This window comes from Mobula hypostoma, chromosome 22 (genome assembly GCF_963921235.1).
Source record: "Mobula hypostoma chromosome 22, sMobHyp1.1, whole genome shotgun sequence".
Classification (NCBI taxonomy): domain Eukaryota; kingdom Metazoa; phylum Chordata; class Chondrichthyes; order Myliobatiformes; family Myliobatidae; genus Mobula; species Mobula hypostoma.
The window spans coordinates 34,141,771-34,167,841 of NC_086118.1; the positions used below are offsets into that span (position 1 = coordinate 34,141,771).

Genomic DNA, 26,071 nt, shown 5'->3' on the forward strand with positions numbered 1-26,071 from the left:
TCAAAAGTCAGAGGTGCAGAGGGTTGTGGAAGTCCTTGTGCAGGATTTTCTAAATGTTAACTTACAGGTAGAGATGGTGGCAAGGAAGGCAAATAGAATATTAACATTCATTTTGTCTTTCTTTCTTTTTAAATCTTTTTATTGAGTAAGTATACAAAAAAGGTAAGCCATATAAACATTAATACAATGTTAAAGTATAATAAAATTCCAAAAGATAACAATACCAAAAAGAAAATACTACAAACAATGTAATTTAAGCATAAGAAACCAAGATAACATAATAGTATACTAGATTTTATATATATCAATGGAAAATAAGAAAAAAAAACCCCAAAAAAAAACCCACCGTGCAACTAACTAAAAGCAAAGCAAAGCAATGGGCTAACTTGAAACCAAACAGAGTTAAACTTAAAATCACGTCCTCAATCCCGACCTCCATTAAAACAGTGAAAAAAAACAAGAAGGGTAAATATTACATTAAATGAAAATAACGAATAAAAGGTCCCCAAATCTGTTCAAATTTAAATGAAGAATCATAAAGGTTACTTCTAATTTTCTCCAGATTCAAACATAAAATCGTCTGAGAAAACCAAAAAAAGGTAGTTGGAGCATTAAGCTCTTTCCAATGTTGTAAAATACATCTTTTCGCCATTAAAGTAAGAAATGCAATCATTCTACGGGCTGAAGGGGAAAGATTACTAGAAATTTTAGGTAGTCCAAAGATAGCAGTAATAGGGTGAGGAGAGATATCTATATTTAATACCTTAGAAATAATATTGAAAATATCTCTCCAAAAAGTTTCCAAAGTAGGGCAAGACCAAAACATATGAGTTAAAGAGGCTATCTGCCCCGAACATCTATCACAGAAAGGATTAATATGCGAGTAAAAACGCGCTAACTTATCTTTGGACATATGTGCTCTATGCACCACTTTAAATTGAATTAGGGAATGTTTAGCACAAATAGAGGAAGTATTAACTAATTGTAAAATCTGCCCCCAATCATCCACAAAAATGGTAAGCCCCAATTCCTGTTCCCAATCTACCCTAATCTTATCAAATGGAGCTTTCCTGAGTTTCATAATAATATTATAAATCATAGCCGATGCACCTTTCTGACATGGATTAAGGTTAATTATCGAATCTAAAATATATATAGGAGGAAGCATTGGAAAGGAAGAAAGTATAGTACTTAGGAAATTTCTAACTTGTAAATATCTAAAAAAATGTATTCTTGATAAGTTATATTTATTAGATAATTGTTCAAAAGACATAAGGGAACCATCTAAAAATAAATCCAAAAACCGTAAAATACCCTTAGTCTTCCAAGTTTGAAAAGCGCGATCCGTAAAAGAGGGAGGAAAAAATATGTTACCTAAAATAGGAATCGCTAACCCGAATTGATTAAGATCAAAAAATTTTCTGAATTGAAACCAAATACGCAAAGCATATTTAACGATCGGGTTAGAGACCTGCTTAAGGCGTTTCGAATCAAAAGGAAGAGATGAACCTAAAATAGAACCAAGTGTATAACCCTGAACAGATTGTAATTCCAATGCTACCCATTTAGGAATAGATAGTATATCCCGGTCAAGTAACCAAAATTTCATATGTCGAATATTAATAGCCCAATAATAAAATCTAAAGTTAGGTAATGCTAAACCTCCATCTCTCTTAGCTTTCTGTAAATGTATTTTACCCAGTCTCGGATTCTTATTCTGCCAAATAAATGAAGAAATTTTAGAGTCGACTTTATCAAAAAAAGATTTAGGAACGAAAATTGGTAATGCCTGAAACACATATAAAAATTTTGGCAAAAAAAACATCTTAACTGCATTAATACGACCAATCAAAGTTAAATATAAGGGAAACCATTTAGATGAAAGTTGAGTAATATGGTCTATTAATGGTAAAAAGTTAGTCTTAAATAAATCTTTATGTTTACAAGTAATTTTAATCCCAAGATATGAAAGGTAATTATTAATCAATTTAAATGGAAATTTATAATATAAGGGAAGATGTTTATTAATCGGAAAAAGTTCACTCTTACTAAGATTTAATTTATAACCTGAGAAAAGACCAAATTGTGCTAATAACTCTAAAACAGCAGGAATAGATCTCTCAGGATTAGAAATATATAAAAGTAAATCATCAGCATAGAGTGATAATTTATGGGACTTTAATCCCCGAGTTATCCCAGTAATATTTGAAGATTCTCGAATAGCAATTGCAAGAGGTTCTAATGCAATATCAAATAATAGGGGACTAAGAGGACAGCCTTGTCGAGTACCACGAAAGAGAGGAAAAAAAGGTGAGTTTAAAGAGTTAGTACGAACCGAGGCTACAGGGGAGTGATATAACAGTTTAATCCAGGATATAAATTTCAAGCTAAAATTAAACATTTCAAGCACCTTAAATAAATAAGGCCATTCTACTCTATCAAAAGCTTTCTCGGCATCTAAAGAAATAACACACTCAGGAACATTTTGTGAGGGAGTATAAACGATATTTAACAATGTACGAATATTATAAAAAGAGTAACGACCTTTAATAAAACCCGTTTGGTCTTCCGAAATAATAGAAGGAAGTACTTTTTCTAGTCTATTTGCTAATAACTTAGAAAAAACTTTAGAATCAACATTTAATAAAGATATTGGTCTATAAGATGCACATTGAGCAGGGTCTTTATCCTTCTTTAGTATTAAAGAAATTGATGCTCTATTAAAAGATTCCGGAAGTTTACCAAGTTTCAAAGAAGCCTCAAAAACCTTATAGAGCCAAGGAATCAATAAAGAAGCAAAACATTTATAAAATTCAACGGTAAACCCATCAGGGCCAGGAGCTTTCCCCAGATTCATAGAAAAAATAACATTCTTAATCTCATCCATTGTAATGGAAGTATCTAATAAAGAAGACATATCCTGTGAAATCTGAGGAAAGTCTAACTTATCTAAAAAATCATTCATATATTTAGAATCTCGAGGAGACTCTGATTGATATAAAGAAGAATAAAAATCACAAAAGGTTTGATTAATCCCCACATGATCCAATATCAATCGATCATTTTGGTTATAAATCTGATTGATTTGAGATTTAACATAATTAGATTTCAATTGATTAGCCAGCAGCTTGCCAATTTTATCACTGTGAACATAAAAATCACTTCTTGTTTTCTTTAATTGGTTTACAATCGAGGACGAGAGTAGTAAACTGTGTTCCATTTGAAGTTCAGTTCTTTGTTTGTATAGCTCCTCAGAAGGAGCCATAACATATTTCTTATCAATTTCTTTAATCTTGTCCACAATTGCCATCTCCTCCTGCTTCTGTTTCTTCCTCAAAGCAACGGAATACGAAATAATCTGACCCCGAATATAGGCTTTAAAAGTGTCCCAAAGAGTGTTAACCGAAATATCTTCTGTATGGTTAATTGTAAAAAAAAGCTCAATCTGTTCATTCATAAAATTAACAAAGTCCGAGTCCTGAAGCAACAGCGAATTAAAACGCCATTGTCTATTGTTTGGTATATTGGCCATAATTTTAATAGAAAGCTTAAGTGGAGCATGATCCGAAATGGTTATAGAATCATAATCACATTTAATCACTGAAGGAATGAGACGAGAATCAATAAAAAAATAATCAATTCTTGAATAGGAATGATGAACATGTGAAAAAAAGGAAAAATCTTTTTCCTGAGGATGCAGAAAACGCCAAATGTCCGTCGACCCAGAATCAGAAAGGAAAAAATTAATCAAATTTGCAGATTTATTAGGTAAAGTCCGTAAAGGAGCCGAACGGTCCAAAGCTGGAGATAAACAGGTATTAAGATCTCCGCCCCAAATCAATGAAAACTCGTTCAAATTCGGAAACTGATCAAACAATGATTTATAAAACTCCGGACAATCCATATTAGGAGCATAAACATTAACCAAAACTACTTTTTTATTAAATAGTAAACCACTAACCAATAAAAATCTACCATTCGGATCAGAAATAATATCCTGTTGTATAAAAGTAACTGAGGAATCTATAAAAATAGAGACGCCTCGAATCTTAGCATTGGAGTTCGAATGAAATTGTTGACCCTTCCAGAATTTGAAAAAACGTAGTCTGTCCCCCCTCCGTACATGGGTCTCTTGTAAAAATAAAATTTGTGCTTTAAGTCTCCGGAACACTTTAAAAACTTTTTTTCTTTTAATAGGATGATTAAGACCATTAGTATTCCAGGAGACAAAATTAATAATAGACTCCATAAATCCTAAAGTCAACCCACAACAAGGAGGATTGACAATAGGCGCGACCCACAAACCCGGAGAGGAAACAGAACATACAAAAGATACCGGGGAAAAGGACGCAACCAGTACTTCAATAATGTATATAGCCCAAAGAAAAACAAACTAAAACGTGAAGCCCCTCCCGCCACCCCCCAGCCCAAGACCCCAAGGCAAAATCTAAAGCAGACCCGCCAGAAAGAAGCAAGCGCTAAAACTACCCCCATGACTTCCGGTATACGCTCCCTAAAAAAAAAGGTATAAATATGAAAAGGATCAGCTAATTGTAAAACAGTAAAAAAATAAGTAAAAAAAAGTTAGCTCAATTAGAATACACACAGAACAGAACAAAAGCCGGAAAATATATATTAAAAAAAACCACAATAAACCTCAAACTCATGAATAGACACAGCAACAAAAAAAAAATAGGATTATTAACATAAAGTGATTATAAAAAGCAAAACAGAATAAAATTTAAACAAAAACTACAAAATTTAAGGCCGCACAGGAAATACGTAAGATGACAAAAGGGAAGTAACCACCCAGAATCCCCTGGGAAAAGAAAGAAATGACGCAGTTAAAAAGAAAGTTTAGTAGCCATATTAAGAAATCGAAAGTAAACTTTTCTGCCCAAACAGGGCACAGAAAAGTTAAAACCAACCAATTCACAGCCTCCGATCAACGGAGAAAATTAAAAAGAAGGCAATTAAGATGTTGGAGATGAAAGTTGATCCAGATAACTCTGGGCATCCGATGGAGAATCAAAAAAACGAAGGGCTCCATCTGACATGCGAATCCTTAGACGTGCAGGGTACAGCAGCGCTGGTCTTAAATCCCTCTTATAGAATTCCGACATCACGGATCTGTAACGGACCCGTTGGTCCCAGATTGGTTTACTGAAATCTTCCACGAATCGGAACTTAAGATCCGAAAAATCAATGAAACCTTTAGATCGAGCGAATGGAAACAGTCTCTCCTTGTCTTGAAAGTAATGAAAACGTAAGATAACATGCCTAGGTCTATCTGACCTAGACGAGTATGATGGGATTCTGTGAACACGATCCAGTAGCGGTGGTTGGTCAGGAAATACAGTAGGGAATGCATCTTTTAAAAGTTGGGAGAAATATTTCATGGGGTTGTTAGCTTCAACGGCTTCCCTCACGCCAATCATTCGTAAATTCTGCCGTCGCATTCTAGATTCCAAGTCAGAGTTTTTAAAAGTCAAAAAGTCAAGTTTCTTCTTCATTACATTAATTGTTTCTTCGATTTTCCCCATCTTAAGCTCACTTTGTTGCGCGAATTTTTGAAGATCAGATATAGCCGACTGATGTTCCGCAATACATGTTTGCATCTTATCCATTGAATCGGCAATTTTCTGGAAATTAGTTGAGATTTCCGTATGAATCAGGTCTTTAACAAAGCCTGCAATTTCCGTACGAATCATCTCCCTAACAGAGGTTGAAATTTCCCTCTGAATTAACTCCGATATCGCTTTCAAAGTCACCGGTGATTCAGTCGGAGGGAGATCCGTAGCTTTCGGTTTAGCCGAAGGTTTACCATCCTTGCCGTCTTTCCCGTTCTTAGACATAGCAGATCTAAGTATCATCCAATTGTCAGAGAATTCAGTTTAATTCAAAGTATTGTAAAAATTGATGCCTTAATGGTTAATTAAAGTATAGCTGACCATAGAGAAAAAAAACTCAGAGGTAATGGAGCGAGTCAAGAACGCGACTTCACTCCATGAGCGCTACCGGAAGTCCTGCATTCATTTTGAAAGAGCGAGAACATAAAAGCAAGGATATGATGCTGAGGTTTTACAAGGCATTAGTCAGACCACAGTTGGAGTATTTTGAGCAGCTTTGGGCCCCTACAGTGCTGGCATTGTGGATGGTCCAGAGGAGGTTAATGAAAATAATTCTGCCAATGAAGGGTTAACATATGAGGAACGTTTGATGGCTCTGAGCCTATACTCACTGGAATTTGGAAGAACGAAGGGCGGGGGTATTTCATTGAAGCCTATCAGATATTGAAAGGCCTAGACATAGTGGATGTGGAGAAGATATTTCCTATGGTGGGCGAGTCTCAGACCAGAGGGTACAGCCTTAGAATAGAGGGATGTCCATTTTGAACAGAGATGAGAAAGAATTTCTTTAGCCAGAGGATGGTGAAAATGTGGAATTAATTGCCATGGATGGCTGTGGAGTCTTTGAGTATATTTAAAGCAAAGGTTGATAGTTCTTGGTTAGACAGAGGGTCCAAGGTTATGGGGAAAAGGCAGGAGAATAAGGCTGAGAGGAATAATAAATCAGCCATGATGGAATGGCGAAGCAGACTCAATGGGCTGAGTGGCCTAATTTTGCTTCTACCGTATGCCTTATGGTGTTGCTGCAGGAGACAGGCACTACAGTCTTTTTGAATGGTGAAGCAGGCACAAGGCTCCAAATAGACTAACCTTGTTACGTGTAATTTAATCAGTGCAGAATACCCACTATTAACTACCATTCAGGTTAAAAGGGAACCTTGTAATGTCTAGTTTCATAAACACCAAGTCAGTTGATGTTCTGAAACTTTCTTACATCTCCAACATATCAATATGTGGAATTCTATACTGTTTCTCCTCTTTCACAGACACGCCAGAAACAAGTTGAAATTAATCAATTACGATATGAATTAACCAGTCAGCAACAGAGAACTGGTTCAGAAATGTTAAGACTAAATGAACGTATTGCTGAACTGGAGTTACAGTTGGCTGAAGCACGCAAAGAAGCAGATGAGTATTTTAAGAGTAACCTTCAACAAAACTTGGAAACTGTTGCTTTAGGCAATGAGGTAAGCCTATTACTCACTAATTTGAATAATCCTCAAAGTAAATATATTTTCCTTTGAGACTTTTTTTATTTTTGTTTTGTGAATCTCGTGACTCTCCTTCACTGTTCAATAAGGTGATTTGTAAAAAGGGGATTACCTGCAATGACTTCACTTCCTTCCCCTGCAAATTTATCCCCTAACCTCTGATCTCTTTATATTTCTTATCTGCAAACTGCTTCATGGCAAAATAATCTAAAACACAAGAAATGACTAAATGTACACATTGACAATGCTGAACTCTACTTTATCACTGTCTCTCAAATCTTACATTGTTTTTGAACTAGTTTGCCTCTTATGAAACAACCAGTCCTGGAAAGATAGAAACAAGTGAGTAGACTGATGCCCTTGTTTTTGAAACCTTAAAAAAAACACCTTGTTCCTAACTCCGTGACACCATCCTTCTTCCTGGTTACTGCCTAAGGCTGAACTGAACCACTCACACTCTTGACATCCTACTTGTCCCTGAGTTTTCCAGCTAATTCCACTTATATAGTCATAGTCATAGTCATACTTTATTGATCCCAGGGGAAATTGGTTTTCATTACAGTTGCACCATAAATAATTAAATAGTAATAAAACCATAAATAGTTAAATAGTAATATGTAAATTATGCCAGGAAATAAGTCCAGGACCAACCTATTGGCTCAGGGTGTCTGACCCTCCAAGGGAGGAGTTGTAAAGTTTGATGGCCTCAGACACCACCATCAGAGAGTCCAGTTCCATCCCCACAACATCACTGGCCTTACGAATATAACATTGCTTACCTCAGTGCATCTGATACTGAGCACCTCCTCCTTGACCTTGCTCCTGTCAATAATTGGCATGCTTTCCTAGCTTCTTTCTTCCATAGCTTAAATACACTGAAAATTCTCCTAATTTATCCCTCAGCTTGCTGATCTTTGTTGGTTCCTGATTTGGCTGTGCTTCAATTTTTAACTTTGCTTCCTGATTTCCAAACCTACCAACAGCTGAAGCCCAGCCTTAATTGCTCCCCGAAAGAGATGAGAGCTACGGTTGCTGGAAAAGGAAAATGCTGAGTTATACTAGGTAGTATCCATGGGGAAAGAAACTGTTACTATTTTGGTTAATGACTATTCGTCAGAACTAGAAAAGTGTAAAAAATGAATGTCTATACATAAGAACTAGAAAAGTAAAAAATGAATGTGTCTGAAGTTGCAGAGAGGGTGAGAGATGAAGGGAACAAAAGAAACAATTTGTCATAGGGAATAGGTCAAGGTGATATAATTGCTTCTGATACTATATCAGAGAAGAAATGAATGATGGTAATCCAAGTTGATCACTCTGGATGAAGGCAAATAGAGGAAGAGGAATGTGGGGTGTAGGAAAAGAGATAGCAAACATACTGGAGCCATGAGATGCAGAACACAGCTTTATTTAGAAATCAGAAGTAGAAGAGAGTGCCAGAATGTCTCAACAGATCAGGTACTGCTGTTAGAGAGAGAATTTATCATTGAATTTATATTGGGCTTCACTGGAACAAAGCTGAATGACAAAGACAAAGGCAGAATAAAAGTGGAATGGAGAATTGGAATGGGCAACTGAAGGCACAAGGTGTAATATTGCAAACAGGATGCAAGTGTATGAAAAGCAGTTATTCAATCTGTACTTGGATTTCCTCATTGCATTGAAGACCCGTGTACGGAATTAGAAGTACAAGTGAATTGCTGCTTAATGGTCTGTCTCAGTAAAGCAGCAGTTCATATGGTGGGACAGATATCCCTCTATAACAGGTGTGGAGTTGCCACAGTTCACTGGACTTGATATGGAGTCTATTGTTGGATTGCAGCCAGGAGTGAGTTAGGATTTTGAGAATTTGCATGGGGGTCCCATATTCCCTGGCATCACAAGGGTAGATACTGGGTTCTTGGCATAGAGTTTTCCCAGTGAGTTCCTGCCCATCCTTGTGTTAAAAATTTGCTATAACTGCAAGTTGTTGCTGCCTTGAGTCAAAGAAAAAATACATCTGTCCAAGTGTGTGTGTTTTTTCCCATTCTTTGGACCTGTCAAAATGAATCTCTAAACATTATCAAGACATTTTTTTTTTGTTTCAGAAGTAGCATTTTTTTAATGTAATATTTACCCTTCTTGTTTTTTTTCACTGTTTTTAATGGAGGTCGGGATTGAGGACGTGATTTTAAGTTTAACTCTGTTTGGTTTCAAGTTAGCCCATTGCTTTGCTTTGCTTTTAGTTAGTTGCACGGTGGGTTTTTTTTGGGGGTTTTTTTTTCTTTTTTTTTCCATTGATATATATAAAATTTAGTATACTATTATGTTATCTTGGTTTCTTATGTTTAAATTACATTGTTTGTAGTATTTTTTTTGGTATTGATACCTTTTGGAATTTTATTATACTTTAACATTGTATTAATGTTTATATGGCTTACCTTTTTTGTATACTTATTCAATAAAAAGATTTTAAAAAAAAGAAGTAGCATTTTTTTAGTTGTCTTGTTACATATTGCTGTTGTAATTTCAGAGGGTCAGTTACGAACCTTGGTTAGCAATTGTTCTTAATGCAAATCAAATTTGTCTCCTCAAGAAGTCACAATGCCATAATAGGGCATATTATGGTTTGTAAATGGCAATTGAAAGCAAAGAAGGAGATTGCTTGCCACATTTGTGTGCAGCAACCTATTGTTTTTGGAAGGATAAGGTTACAAAGTTCATTTCAAAAAATGAATCATTTTTGCAGGTTTCAGCTCTGAAACTGGACTTGGCGAGTGGCCGTGTCCCTGTGGTTGTTGAACAGGTATGTAGTTATTGCACTGTTATTATTCAGCACAATGTCCAATAAAAACGAGATGAAACCCATGTTGTCAAAGGAAGAATATGGAAACTTCAAGCAGATAGCATCTGAGCTTAGGATAATACCTGACTACTGGAACTTTATAGCAGTAATGCTAACTACAGCAACATTGTACCACACAAACTCAAGCACTACAGTTAAGACCTCATTAACTAACTTACCTTCTATGGCACGGGAAGTCCATTTAATCTATCTGATTGGATGGGGCAATCCATCACTGCATTCTGAGACGTATGAGAAATTAAATTTGATCATCTGAAAAAAGAGAGTTAACATATATTTACAGGAAAAATGTTAAAGTCTGGGTTTCTGCAGTTCTATAATATGTTTTGTAATTGTAAAGAAATTTCAGATCTTGTTTTATTTAATGTAATTTGTAATAATAAATCGAACAATTTTCCAATATTTTGATTTCATTCTGTGCATAATTTTGAATCTTTCTGTACACAATTCCCATGGTGTCTCCATTCTCACTGCCTTGATAATGAAGGTGTACATTTCTTGTTTACTCTGCCACCATCTGTGAAGAGCAGAAAGAGATGTAGGTTTTCAGAGAATGTAGCTCTGGGTTTCATGGACAGTGAGAAGTTTGTCAAAAGCTACTGGGGATTTAAGTATTTTTTATTAAAATTGACATCCATAAAGGCAGGGAGGCGTAGTGGTTAGCACAATGCTTTACAGTACAGATGGCCCAGGTTCAATTTCGTCACTGCCTATAAGAAGTTTGTATGTTCTCCCCGTGACTGCGGGGATTCCTCTGGGTGCTCTGGTTTCCTTCTACAGTTCAAAGATGTACCAGTTGGTACATTAGTAGGTTATTGTAAATCAACCGCTGATTAGGCTCAGATTAAATCAGGGGGTTGCTGAACGGATTGGGTTGAAGGCCCAGAAGGGCTTATTCTACACTGTATCTCAATAAATAAATTTAAATACTTTTAAAAATTGGGGCATAACTTGTACAGTGGTGAGGATGTTACGATATCTCTCCAGAGAAGTGAAATCAGTTTTAACCTTCTTTTCTGAAATAATTTGGAAGCAACTACGTCAAGCAATGTAGCTAGTGATATTGGCTTCAATTATCAAATGCTCTGAAATGTTATTTTTTGGAAGTAGATGGTGAATTCTGTCTTGTTTCTCTCTTACTCAGGATGAAATTGTTAAAGAGCTTCAAGGAGAAATTCTTCAACTGCGAAAACAACTGATTCATTCACAGTCAAGTAACCACCCCTCACAACAGCAAAACTCTAAAGTATTGGTTTTGCAATCCAAACTAAAGCAGGCTGCTCACTACATCAGTCAGCTATCCCGTGACAAACAGCAGCTGATTGAGATAGGCAACCGACTCCGTGCGGAATTGGTTAAATCTGGATTAAATGGTATGTGGCCAGTTACATCACAAATCCTTTTTTAGATTACAAAGCAAGTAATCTGTTGTGTAGTAGGAAATTCCATCATTGCACAGGACATGAAGTCCACAATCCATTTCCACATCCAGCCACATAACATGCAACTGTTCCCTGCTGTGAACCTATTGTGATTACTCACAGATATTGTTATGCCATCAGTAATCATGGCTTTCTCTCACAGTTTCTCAGCCATCTGTCACAGTGAGCCATTCGGACCTACCTACTCAGTTACCGAGAGAGCTGGCAGAGGCAGCTCAGAATCGCCTGTCTGCTTTGGAATGCCTACAATACCAACTCACTACCCAGGTAATAATATTCTCTGTGCATGTAGTATTTCATATTCAAAGTTCCTCTCCAAATCCCAGAATGCTTTTTATCATAAATTTGCTTGCTTTTAAACTTATTTACTTCCTTATTACAGTTTTTGCTTAACCTTCAGATTCCCTTAGCCATATACTATTCCTCTGGTATCCTTTGTCAAGTATCTTTGCAATTAAATTTTACTCCTTTAAGGGAAGTATTCTATTTGAAATTTGAACTTAGTTTGGCATGTAGTTATTCTTATAATATTTCAATTAAAAAAGAATGCTGTTTGTTTTCAGGAATTACAATATGCACAGCTGACACGTTTCAAACAAGTTCCCATCACTGTGCAGCAGAGTTCATCAGAAAGTGAAAAAGGCCAGAATACTATCAACGGGAAAACTGTCAGAGAAGAACATACTGCAGATAAGGTAATTGTAAGGTAAACAAAGACTGACAAACAACCAATATGCAAAAGAAGACAAACTGTGCAAATAAAAAATAATAGAGAACATGAGTTGTAAAGAGTCCTTGAAAATTAGACTGTAGGTTGTGGAATCAATTCATAGTTATGATAGATGAAGTTATCCACACTGGCTCAGGAGCCTGATGGTTGTAGGGTAATAACTGTTTCTGAATCTGGTGGTGTGAGACCTAAGACTTTATACCTCCTGCCCAATGATAGTAGCAAGAAGGGAGCATACCTAGATGGTAGGGGTCTTTAATCATGGATGTTACTTTCTTGCTGGAGCACTCTGTGTAAGTGTGCTCAATAGTAAGGAGGGGGTTGCCTGTGATGCAGTGGGCTGTATTCACCATTTTCTGTAGTATTTTCTGTTCCTGGGCATTGATGTTTCTATACCAGGCTGTGATGCAACATGTTAAGATACTCTTCATTTGCACCTGTAAAAGTTTGTCAAAGTTTTTAGAAACAGGCTGAATCTACACAAACATCAGAATCAGGTTTATTATCACCAGCATATGACATGAAATTTGTTAACTTAGCAGCAGCAGTTCAATGCAATACATAATTTAGCAGAGACAAAAAAATAAAATAAATAATAGTAATAATTATAAATAAACAAGTAAATCAATTACGTATATTGAATAGATTTAAAAAAGTGCAAAAACAGAAATACTGTACCGTATATTTTTTAAAAAGTGAGGTACTGTCCAAAGATTCAATGTCCATTTAGGAATCTGATGGCAGAGGGGAAGAAGCTGTTCCTGAATCGCTGAGTGTGTGCCTTCAGGCTTCTGTATCTCCACCTGATGGTAACAGTGAGAAAAGGGCATGCCCTGGGTGCTGGAGCTTTTTAATAATGGATGCTGCTTTTTTGAGACACCACTCCCTAAAGATGTCCTGAGTACCTTGTAGACTGGTACCCAAGATGGAGCTGACCAGATTTACAACCTTCTGCAGCTTCTTTCGGTCCTGTGCAGTAGCCCCCCCACACCCCATACCAGACAGTGCTGCAGCCTGTCAGAATGCTCTCCACGGTACAGCTATAGAAGTTTCTGAGTGTATTTGTTGACATGCCAAATCTCTTCAAACTCCTAATAAAGTATAGCCGCTGTCTTGCCTTTGTTATAACTACATTAATATGTTGGGACCAGGTTAGATCCTCAGAGATGTTGACACCCAGGAACTTGAACCTGCTCACTCTCTCCACTTCTGATCCCTCTATGAGGATTAGTACGTGTACTTTCTTCTTACCCTTCCTGAAGTCCACAATCAGCTCTTTCGTCTTACTGACGATGAGTGCCAGGTTGTTGCTGTGGCACCATTCCACTAGTTGGCGTATCTCACTCCTGTATTCTACCAACGATGGTTGTATCATCAGCAAATTTATAGATAGTATTTGAGCTGTGCCTAGTCACACAGTCATATGTCTATAGAGAGTAGAGCAGTGGGCTAAGCACACAACCCTGAGGTGCGCCAGTGTTGATCATCAGCGAGGAGGATATGTTATCATCAATCTGCACAGATTGTGGTCTTCACATTACCAAGTCGAGGATCCAATTTTAGAGGAAGGTACGGAGGCCCAGGTTCTGCAACTTCTCAATCAGGATTGTGGGGATGATGGTATTAAATGCTGAGCTATAGTCGATGAACAGCATCCTAACATAGATGTTTGTGTTGTCCAAGTGGTCTCAAGCCATGTGAAGAGCTATTGAGATTGCGTCTGCCATTGACCTATTGTGGTGATAGGCAAATTGCAATGGGTGCAGTCCTTGCTGAGGCAGGAAATCAGCCTAGTGATGACCAACCTTTGAAAGCATTTCATCACTGTCGATCTGAGTGCTACCGGGCGATAATCATTAAGGCAGCCCATATTATTCTTCTTAGGCACTGGTAGAATTGTTGCCCTTTTGAAGCAAGTGGGAACTCCTGCCCATTGCAGTGAGAGATTGAAAATGTCCTTGGATACTCCCACTAGTTTGTTGGCACAGATCTTCAGAACCTTACCAGGTACTTCATCGGGAACTTGTAAGAAAGTATAGGCACTGTCATGCCTACTTGGTGATGGCATTTGCAAGCAGATTCCAGGACAAATCCTCTGATTTGATAATACCAAAGAATTTAAAGCTACTGACCCTCTCCACCTCTGATCCCCAATGAGGACTTGCTCATGGACCTCCGGCTTTTTCTCCTATAGCCGATAATCAGCTCTTTAACTTTGCTGACCAAAACCATATTTGCTTTTCTGCAATGTGGAGAAAAATCATCATAAAATTAATTACTTGCAAGCCTTAGTATAAGCTGTATTTTATGGATATGGAAATTGGCGAATATAAACACAAATATATGGAATTTTTGCAGAGTAATGGTGTGAATAGAGATAGGCATGATGGTCAATATTGTTGCAGTGTTGAGCCTTTTCCTATAACTCAAAAATCTACTAACATGCTGAAGAGAGCAGTCAGGTACTTTATGGCAGAAAAGACTAATAACGAATTTATCGAAGAAGATTGCATTACTTCATTTTGAAACATAGGAAATAGTTAAAAGGCATTACATAAAATATAAAAATAAAATCCTTAAAAACATTATTTTAAAAACTGATTAAGAGTATTTTAAAACAGTTCAAAAGCTTTTGACACTAACATATAAGCTGCCAGGATATTCTGAGAGCAAGGTCTGTTGGTTCACCACCTAAGGCCTGATGGTTGTTTGGCGTTCCCTCTACCTTACAAAACAGTCTTGATTAGCTCAGCTGGTTTTCCACTGTGATTAGAAAGTAAGAATGGGCAGGCAATCAGTTAAGCACTGTCTCATCCCTCTGAATATACTCAAAGCTGGGATGGATTTTTGAAATTTTGCGTAAATTGACAGTTTAAAGGATAGGACAGGAAAGTGCACCACAGACAAATAAGCCATGAACTTGAATGGCCAGGTATACTTTCATATGAACTTCAAATTTTTTAAATTATTTTAAAAGCTGTTGTCTATTTTGGATGGATTGGCAAAGGATATATCTTATGATCTATCAAGTGTCGTTTTCAGATGTAGTCACTACTTTAGCCATTGGGTGGTGCCAAATAGCCTTTCTAGTTGAGTTTGAAACTGATGAAATTTCAGATAGTGGCTCAGAATTGAGCTAAAAACTTAAGTATCTTTTTCCAAGATTGGTAATACACACAACCTTTTAAATTGGAGAATTGTTATTAGTGTGCCTTGGGATTACCATTGTGCACAGCAAATTGTCAGGATTCCACACTGGAAGGATGAAAGTGCCAAATTTCTACTCACTTTTATTTTGTTCCTTCAAGATTGTCAAGATGTTTGCGTGGTGAAATGGCCTATAAGTGATTTCTCTCAGGGAATTGCTACCCTATCAAACTAATCAATAATGCTTGAAGATTCAATAATATAAAATATATATTCTTCTAGTTGCAGCAACAAAAAATGGTGGAAGTACTCAGATCAAATGTGGATGCTGTTGGTGCTTCTAACATCTACCATTGTTTTCTAAAACTTTCAGGGATTCAATAATTCTTCAATAATTCTTATCGCTTCCATTTTTCTAATCTTTAAAATAACTGCATAAAATTTCTTTACAACATAGAATGACTTTATTCCAAGCTATTAAAATGGCATGCCATGTTTCAGTGAATCTAAGCAGACAATTTCTGGCCTCTATGTCTCTTTGGTTAGGGAGGGGATAAATAAACTGGTGTGTATCTAAACATATATGTAAATAAGACAATTTTGATATTTAATCAACATTTTACCTTTTGAAATACAGTATAGCACCCTAATTGGTAATTTGAGAGAGAATGAAGAAGATGGAGGAACCTGACACAGTTTTTTTTAATTGACTGTGTTTAAAAAAATTACTAGATTGTATTAGAAACAACTCTTTTGGAGACATTAGATTTTGTAGCTGGAGCCTGCATGATACTTGCCTCTGCGACCGGATCCTTTACTTCCTCATCAGGAGACTACAGACAGTGAGGATTGGAAATAACATCTCCTCCTCACTGACAATCGAAACTGACATGCCTCAAGTATGCGTGCTTTGGTCACTGCTTTCTCTACAACCACGTCTGTGAGGTTGGACACATCTGAAATGGCATCTGTAAATCAGCCAACGACGCAACTGTTGTTAGCAGAAATTCAGATGGTGACGAGGATGTGTACAGGAGTCAGAGAGATCAGTTGAATGAGTGGTGTCACAACAACAACCTTGCACTCAACATCAGTAAGACCAAGAAATTGATTGTGGACTTAAGGAAGGGAAGTCAAGAGACCACACATTAGTCCTCATCGAGGGAGCAGCAGTGGAAAGAGTGAGCAGTTTCAATTTATGGGTGTCAACATCTTGAGGAGACATGGTATGACACCAAAGACTCTCACATATTTATACCATGGAGGGCATTCTAACTGGTTGCTTCACCATTTGGTATGGAGGGGCCACTACAAAAGATTGGAAAAAGTTGCAGAAAGTTGCGAACTCAGCCAGCTCCACCAGCATCAAGGACATCTTCAAAAGCCTCAGAAAGGCGGCACCCATCATTAAGGACCCTGATCACCCAAGGCTTGCCCTCTTCTCATTGCTACCATCGAGGTGGAGGTACAGGAGCCTGAAGACACATATTCAACGTTTTAGGAACAGGTTCTTTGCTTCCACCATCTCTTTTCTGAATGGACAATGTATCCATGAGCACAGCCTCATTATTTTTTTGAATTTTGTTTTCGTTTTGCACTACTTATTTAATTTAATTTTAATATATATTTCTTATTTTATTTTATTATAACGTTTTGAACTGTACCACTGCTACAAATCAACAAATTTCACAAAATACACCAGTGATATTAACAAACGATAAAATCTGCAGATGCTGGAAATCCAAGCAACACACACAAAATGCTGGAGGAAATCCTTTTCTCTTTTCCTTAGATGTTCCCTGGCCTGCTGAGTTCCTCCAGCATTTTGTGTGTGTTGCCAGTAATAATAGACCTGATTCTGATACACCGTCATGGTTGAGTGATTTCCTGGGAAGGATGGTATTCCTTTTGCTTCATCCACAGATCAAATACTTTGGGAATGATCAACAAGCTTCAAAACCTGGGCCTCTGTACTTGCAGCTGGATCCTTAACTTCCTCATCAGGAGACTGTAATCAGTGTGGACCGGAAATAACATATCCTCGCTGACAATCAATGCAGACAAAGACAAGGAGGTGTGCCTAGTTGACTACTCTACTCTCTCTACACTTCGTGTGGCTAGGCATATCTCAAACGCCAATTATAAATTTGCCAGTGACACCATTTTAGGTGGCAGATTCTCAGATGTCAACAAAGGCATACAGGAATGAGATAGATCAGCTGGTTGAGTGTTTTTGCAACAACAACCTTGCCTTCAATGTCAGTAAGACCAAGGAACTGATTGTGGGCTTCAGGAAGGGGTAGTCAGGAGAACCTACACCAATCCTGATTGAGGGGTCAACAGCTGAAAGTGTGATGAAGTTCAAGTTCCTGGCATCAACATCTTAGAGGATCTATCCTCTGCCTAGAATATTGATGCAATCACAAAAAAAAGGCATATCAGCAGCTAAACTTCATCAAAACTCTTGCAAGTTTCTACAAAAGTACCATGCAGAGAATTCTGACTGGTTGCATTGCTGCCTGATATTGAGGCTCCAGTGCACAGACTGTAGATGTTGTAGACTCAGCTCCACCATGGGCACAAGCCTCCCCACCTCAAGGACATCTTCGAAAGGTGATGCCTCAAGAAGGTGGCATCCATCATTAAGGACACTCACCATCTGGGCCATGCCCGTTTCTCATTACTACCAACAAGGAGAAGGTACAGGAGTCTAAAAATGCACTCTCAGCCAAGAGATTTCTGAACAGTCTATGAACCCCTGAACACTTCCTCAGGATGTGTGTAAGATGAAAGGCATTGATCGTGTGGATAGTCAGAGGCTTTTTCCTGGGGCTGAAATGGCTAACGCGAGAGGATACAGTTTTAAGGTGCTTGCAAGTAGGTAAAGAGGAGGTGTCAGGGGTAAGTTTTTTACGCAGAGAGTGGTGAGTGCGTGGAATGGACTGCCGGTGACGATGGTAGAGGCAGATACGATAGGGTCTTTTAAGAGCCTCCTGGATAGGTACATGGAGCTTAGAAAGATGGAGGGCTATGGGTAACCCTAGGTAATTTCTAAAGTAAGTACATGTTTGGCACAGCATTGTGGGCCGAAGGGTCTGTATTGTGCTGTAGGTTTTCTATGTTTCAATGATTGGTCCTTTTATCATTTATTTATTAATTTCTTGTAGTAATTTCTAATATCTGCACTGTACTTCTACCACCGAACAACAAGTTTCACAACATAACTGCATGTCAGTGTTAACCTGTTTCTGATTCTACAACATTGCTTGTGATCACATTTATTCAATGATCAGCTGAGCCACTCAGATAAGAAGAAACACTAGGTTCAAATCCAAGTCTCTGCTTACATAGAAACATAGTTCTGGATCAGGGTTTTAGGAACTCTGTAATTAGTCTCAGGACTTTCTAATTCAGGACTTTCATCATTTCTTGCTTTATTATTTCCAGTTATCAAATATCCTGTCAAATCACATAGGTAGCTCTTTAGGCAAGGTGTTAGTTACTCAAGGAGCTATCCGTCAGCAAGGAAACACCATGTTCGATAGCAAAGAAATAGAATAGGAAACATAGATAAGGTATAAAAAGAAATGGTGAGTTAAATCTTTCATCTGCATTTGCAAAATCCAATTTTCTTATTTTCTCCACAGGGCCAAGCTGTAGGTATAGCGAAAATTACACTTGACAAAGCAAAGGAATGTGAATTCTTGGAAGCTGGTCAGTCACATCCACTTACATCAGAAACCAGCCAGTCACAACCCTTGATGCAAAATTCACACAGCCAGTCTGAACAATTAATGTCATCCTATGGAGCTGACAGTTCTATTCAAGATGTCTGGAGGATGTTGGAGGGAGGGCTGAGTCCTCTTGTATCTACACCACAGAGCAATGCTGAACCAGGTGAACCATGAGGAATGAATGTGTAGAACATTAGCTTAATTCTGTGCCCAGTGGTGAATGTGAAATATAATAAAGCTCAACAGTTATTTAAGAAAATATTTTTAAATAGAAAATGTCAGCAAAATATGGGTACACATAAAACTTTATTAGTTGTGGTGCAACACATACTAAATGCTGGAGGAACTCAGCAGGTCAGGCAGCATCTATGGAAATGATAAAAACAGTCAATGTTTCAGGCCGAGACCCTTCTTCAGAACTGGAAAGGAAGGGGGAGAAACCCCAGAATTAAGTGGTGGGAGGAGGGGAAGGAGGCTGGCTGGAAGGTCATAGGTGAAAGCAGGTGGATGGGAAAGGTAAAGGGCTGGAGAAGAAGGGACCTGAAAGAGAGTAGACCATAGGAGAAAGGGAAGGAGAAGGGGACCCAGGGGGAGTAACAGGCAGGTGAGAAGAGGTAAAAGACCAAAGTGGTGACTAGAGGAAGAGGGAAGAGCAAGGGGAAAAACTGTGGTAGTTGCCCTTATGAGAGAGCTCAGCTAATACTATTGGAACACAACCTTGGGAGTCTGATTTATGTATCTTCATGTTTTACAACACGCATTGACCACTCATTGATCACAGAAAATAATCTGTCCTACCAATTGTTCTATGTTCCTAGTTTCGCTCAACCCTACCTCTTCCACTCAGCTTTTTTGGAAGTCATTAGCAAGAATATCACCTGGCTATCCCTATGTATATTGGTCCTTACCAGTCCCTATCAACCGTGCAGGATCAAAATAAATTGCAGAAACTTGTAAAATTAGTCAGCTCCATCATGGGTACTAGTCCCTGTAGCATCCAAGACATCTTCAAGGAGCAGTGCCTTTGGAAGGCAGTGTCCATCGTTAAGGATGCTCACCACCCAGAACATGCCCTCTTCACGCTGTTACCTTTGAGAAGGAGGTACAGAAGCCTGTAGGCATGTACTCAGCAATTCAGGAACAGCTTCTTCCCCTCTGCCATCTAATCTCTAAAGGAATATTGAACATATGAACACTACATTACTACTGTTTTTTATTTCCAACTGTTTTATAGACTTCTATATACTTACCGAAAATCAGTCTTTTTTTCTGTATTTATTTATATGCATTTCATTGTCCTGCAAGCCATAAAGTTAACAAATTTTAGGACATTTGCCAGTGATATTAAATGTGATTCTGATTCTCCATAAACTTCTCTTCAGCTGCCCCAGGTTCTGAATTTCTCACTCTGTTTTTCATGATCTTATACTCTTTCATTTCTCCTTTAGCCCACTCTGTTCTATGTCTTGCTTAGTCCAACAATGCATTTTTCGGTTTTCAAAGATTCTGTCAGCAGTATGCTGAGGCAGTCTTGGAGAACTACTCAATATACTTATACCTGTACAGATTTGAAAACAGTCTTTTTGTTACACTCCCCACTTTACACTACAAAAGCACCAGATTCCTCCAATAAGGAGAGAAAAATATAATGTAGTATGTCTTCTTTATGACTACCGTGCTACTAACTTGCACTAGCTCGAAGAGTTTCCAGGAATTACAAATAAATTTGAACATACTGCAGTAAGCAGTAAATATTTCATTTCCCTTATGATGGAGGGTAAGTCATTGCAAAGCAATTGAAGGTGGTTAACTCTTGGATACTGGACTAAGGAATTGCTGGAATAATATCCCATTCCCACAGCCACAACCATCACCTGACTCCAGGCAATGGTGGTGATTCCACTCAATTCCCATTGACTTTGATTTTAACTCTTTTAAACTTTCTGACTAAGGCAGCAATGAGTGCTCAAAGAGAAGATGGCAGCAGCGATCAATGCGACAAAGGGTGACATCCTCAAGACCATTCACGAAACAACTTCTTTCACTTTTTTATGCCCTCTTTTTCTTTCGTATGTGGAGCCTGTGATTTACATTTAGTTGGTGTGTTTTTGGGCCAATTGAGTGGTCTGGCACTTTGCTATCTCTGAGGGATCTCAGTGAGGCTTGGAGCAAAACGTGCAGCCTTGAGGCCAAGAAGCCTGGAGATGGGGCACAAGCTCATGATGGACTTCATTTTTCACCGATCTTGCCAAGTAAAGCGTCAATAAAGATTGAAATCGGGGAGAGAGCGAAAACCAAATGGGTGTTCAGTGCTGACTTTTAGCCTCTCGCTCGCTACTGACAGAGGATGGTGCCTGCTTGTGATGATCTCTCTCTCCCTCTCCATCTCCCTCACTGCTCCTGAAGGAAGGTCCCTACATTCAAATGGTCTCTCTCTCTCTCTCTCCCCCTCTTGCTCGATGCTGCTGGAGGATTGTGCCGGATTCCTGAGTCGTGGACAAGGTTTAATCGATGCAGCTTGTGGATTTGACTCTGAAGTTCACGTTATGATGTTGTTTCTGGTTCCTGGTCACACCTCTTTTATTGATCTTTTGAGTGATTTTGATTGGGGCAGCCTCCAGATAACAAATGACACAGCACTAGATTGAAATGAGCTGAACTGAATATGCCTGGACTTTCTGTATTTTGTGTTTTACGTTCTGTATTTCTCGCTCTTTTTTGCCGTTTGCGTGATTTGTTTATTTTTGCATGTTGGGGAGGGGAGGTTGATGTCTTTCTTTGAATGGGTTGTATGGTTTTATTTGCTTTGTGGCTGTCTGTGGGAATACAAATTTTAGGATTGTATATTTCATACGCAGTTTGGTAACAAATGTACTTTGAATCATGAGAGTTCCCAGCAGAACCAAAGTTGAGTTTTGACTGACAGGTTTTTGTTAAGTAATAATCATTTTACAGGACTATCAATGATACCTTGTAATAATTTTACCGATAACTCAGATTGATAAGATAAATATGTTTATTATTCTCACACAAACCAGTGTACAGTGAAAAACTTTGTTAACTGCTATCCATACAGATAATTTCATAACAGCAGAGTACTGAGGTAGTACAAGGGAAACCGATAACAGAATGCTGAATGAAGTGTTAGTTACAGAGAAAGTGCAAAATCATAATGAGGTAGATTATGAGGTCAAGGGACCACCCTATCATATTAGGGGACAGTTCAATAGTCTTTTAACAACTTGATAGAAGCTATCTTTGAGCCTGATGGTCTATACTTTAATTAGCCAAATTCTCTTTGGCGGGATACAATCATCACGAGCAGTCTCTTGTTTTGCTGAGGTGGTGCAAGGTTTAAAAGGAGCTTGGGCCTTCTGGCACTTTTCGGCAGGCTGCAATCATAATGATTTATTCGGCACTCAGCAAAGGCCATTCTTGGAGTGGGCCAGTGTTAGAATGGTTAGGCTTTGGCTCAACAGGCTTGGGTGAATACAGGCCGAGAACAGGCAGAGGCTCTAAGTAAGTTGTTAATAAGGTTTTTTTCCTCTTTCTTTGTATATTAGTACATAGCTAGTGAAGTGAGAATGGATCCAGGGTTAGTGGTATGTTCTTTGTGTGAGATGTGGGAATTCTGGGAGACCCCCAGAATCCCTGATAATTACACCTGCATGAAGTACATTGAGCTACAGCTCCTTAGAGCAACTGGAGCTGCAACTCACTGACCTTCGGCTCTTACAGGAGAATAAGAAGGTGATAGATAGGAGCTACAGGGAAGTGGTCACCCCTGATTTGCAGGAGGCAGGTACTTTGGTGACTATGAGGAGAAGGAAAGAGGATGGCCAGCCAGTGCACAGTAGCTCTGTGGCCGTTCCCTTCAATAATAAGTGCACTGCTTTGGATACTGCTGGTGGGGATGACCTAACCAGGGGAAGCTTCGGTGACTGGGCCTCTGGCACTGAGTCTGGCTCTGTAGCTCAGAAGGAAAGGGGGGAGAAGAGGAGTACAGTAGTTAGAGGAGCAGACAGGAGATTCTGTGGATGTGAAAGGGACACCAGGATGGTAAGTTGCCTCCTGGATGCCAGGGTCAGGGATGTCTCAGTTTGAGTCCACAGCATTCTAAAGGGGGTGGGTAAACAGCCAGAAGTCGAGGTACCTATTGGTACCAACAGCATAGGTATGAAAAGCGAGGAGATCCTGAAGATACTAAGCTGAAATGTAGGACCTCCAGGGTAGTAAACTCTGGATTGCTACCTATGCTATGCACTAGCAAGGTAAGAACAGGATGATTTGTCAGGAGGATGGGTTTCAGATTTCTGGATCATTGGGATCTCTTTTGATAAAGGCATAATTTGCACAAGAAGGATAGGTTACACCTGAACCCGGAAGGGTGGGTGGGGGGGGGTGGGGGTACCAATATCCTTGCAGACAGGTTTGTTTGAACTGTTGGGAGGGTTTAAACGAACTTGGCAGGGGGATGGGGATCAGAGTGACAGGGCTGAGGATGGGGCAGTTGGCATACAAGTAGATGCAGTGAGATTGTGAGGAAGGACGGGCAGAATATCAGGCAAAATTGCTGTCAGTGGGATGAGATGAAGTGTAACGTAGCGGCAAAGTTGAAAAGGGTGAAGCATACAGGACTGAAGGTGTTATATTTGAATGCATGCAGTACACTGAATAAGGTAAATGATCTTGTAGCGCATTTAGAGATTGGCAGGTATAATGTCATAGGCATCACTGAGTCGCAGCTGAAAGAAGATCATAGTTGGGAGCTTAACATCCAAGGATGCACGCTTTATCAAAAGGACAAAAGATTGATAGAGTTGACGTGGTTAGACTTTTTCCATTGAGAGTGGGGAAGATTCAAACAAGAGGGCATGGGTTGAGAATTAGAGGACAAAAGTTTAGGGGTAACATGAGGGGGAGCTTCTTTACTCAGAGAGTGGTAGCTGTGTGGCATGAGCTTCCAGCAGAAGTGGTTGAGGCAGGTTCTATGTTGTCGTTTAAAGTTGAATTGGATAGATATATGGACAGGAAAGGTATGGAGGGTTATGGGCTGAGTGCAGGTCGGTGGGAATAGGATAGGGTAAGAGTTCAGCACGGACTAGAAGGGCCGAGATGGCCTGTTTCTGTGCTGTAATTGTTATATGATTATATGACAGGCAGCTGGCTTCATTGGTAAAATAAAAGTGAAAAAAAATCAAATCCTCAGAAAGAGATGACATAGAATGGGAGGGTGTAGAATCCTTGTGGGTAGAGTTAAGAAATGCAAGGGTGAAAAGACACTGATGGAAATTATATACAGGCCTCCAAACAGTAGCCAGGATGTGGGCTACAACTTACAACAGGAGATAGAAAAGGCATGTAAAAAGGGCAATGTTGCAATAATCATGGGGGATTTAAATATGCCGGTAGATTGGGAAAATCAGGTTGGTGCTGGACCAAAGAGATGGGATGTTTAGAATGCCTACTAGACATTCTAAAAAGTGGTTTTTTAGAGCAGCTTGTGTTTGAGCCTACTAGGGGAAAGACAATTCTGCATTGGGCATTGAGTTATGAGCCAGATTTGATTAGGGAGTTAAAAGTAAAGAAACCCTTTGGAAGCAATGATCATAATAAGATAATATTCCACAATATTTCAAATAATATGATAGAATTCACGCGGCAGTTTCAGAGGAAGAAACTAAAGTCAGATGTATCAGTACTACAGTGGAGTAAAGGGAATTACAGAGGCACGAGAGAGAAGCAGGGCAAAGTTGATTTGGAAGTGGACACTAGTAGGGATGACAGCAGAATAGCAATGGCTGGTGTTTCTGGGAGCAAATTGGTAGACACAGCATAGTTACATCCCAAAGATTAGAATACTTCTGTAGGGGAGGATGACACAACCATGGATGACAAGGAAGGTCAAAAACTGCGTAAAAGTAAAAGAGAGGGCATATAACGTAGCAAAAATTAGTGGAAGGAAGAGGATTGGGAAGCTTTTAAAAACCAACAGAAGGCAACTAAAAGAGCCATAAGGAGTGAAAAGGCAAAATATGAAGATAAGTTAGCCAATAATATTAAAGAGGATACCAAAAAGTTTTTCAGATATATACAGTAAAGGATAAAAGAGAAGCAAGAGTGTATATTGGATCTCTGGAAAATGACGCTGGAGATGTAGTAATGGGGATCAAGGAAATGGTGAATAAACTGAATAGCAACACACATCAAAGTTGCTGGTGAACGCAGCAGGCCAGGCAGCATCTCTAGGAAGAGGTACAATCGACGTTTCAGGCCAAGACCCTGAATAAGTATTTTGCATCAGACTTCACTTTAGCAGTATGTCAGAAATTCGAAAGTGTCAGGGAGCAGAAATGAGTGTATTTTCCATTATTAAGGAGAAGGTGCTTGGAAAGCTGAAAGGTCTGAAGGCAGTTAAGCCATCCAGACCAGATGAACTACATCCCAGGGTTCTGAAAGAGGTGGCTGAAGAGATTGTGGAGGGATTAGTAATGATCTTTAAAGAATCACTAGATTCTGGAATGGTTCCAGCTTATTGGAAAATTGTAAATGTCACTCCACTCTTAAAGAAGGGAGGAAGGCAGAAGAAAGGAAATTATAGGCCGGATAGCCTGATTTCAGTGGTTGGCAAGATGTTGGAATTCATTATTAAAGATGAGGTTTCAGAGTACTTTGAGACGCATGAGAAAATAGGCTGAAATCAGAATGGTTTCCTCAAGTGGAAATCTTGCCTGCCAAATCTGTTGGAATTCTTTGAGGAAGTAACAAGCGGGTTAGACAAAGGAGAGTCAGTGAATGTTGTTCATTTGGATTTTCAAAACTGAGGCTGCTTGATAAGATGAGAGCCCGTAGTATTACAGGAAAAATAATTAGCATGGATAGATTGGCTGACTGGCAGGAGGCAAAATGTGCAAATAAAGGGGGCCTTTTCTTGTCGGCTGCAGTGACTAGTGATGTTGGGAGCGCTTATCTTCACGTTGTACGTGTGTCAGTGATTTGGATGATGGAATTGATGGCCTTGTAGCCAAATTTGCGGACAATATGAAGATAGGC

At 38.8% G+C, this 26,071-nt stretch overlaps 1 protein-coding gene across 9 annotated transcripts in view; it reads left to right on the forward strand.

The window, feature by feature from the left end:
* Positions 1-26,071, forward strand: part of ccdc57 (coiled-coil domain containing 57) — a 185,161-nt gene that overhangs the window by 134,067 nt on the left and 25,023 nt on the right. For 7 of the 9 annotated variants that reach the window (XM_063074415.1, XM_063074418.1, XM_063074413.1 and 4 more), the window contains 6 exons: positions 6,896-7,096; positions 9,849-9,905; positions 11,110-11,338; positions 11,550-11,674; positions 11,971-12,102; positions 18,932-19,181. In XM_063074415.1, coding sequence (XP_062930485.1) covers positions 6,896-7,096; positions 9,849-9,905; positions 11,110-11,338; positions 11,550-11,674; positions 11,971-12,102; positions 18,932-19,181 — 994 coding nt within the window. The remainder of the gene's footprint in view (positions 1-6,895; positions 7,097-9,848; positions 9,906-11,109; positions 11,339-11,549; positions 11,675-11,970; positions 12,103-18,931; positions 19,182-26,071) is intronic. The other 2 variants (XR_010021297.1, XM_063074421.1) reach the window with 1 other exon arrangement.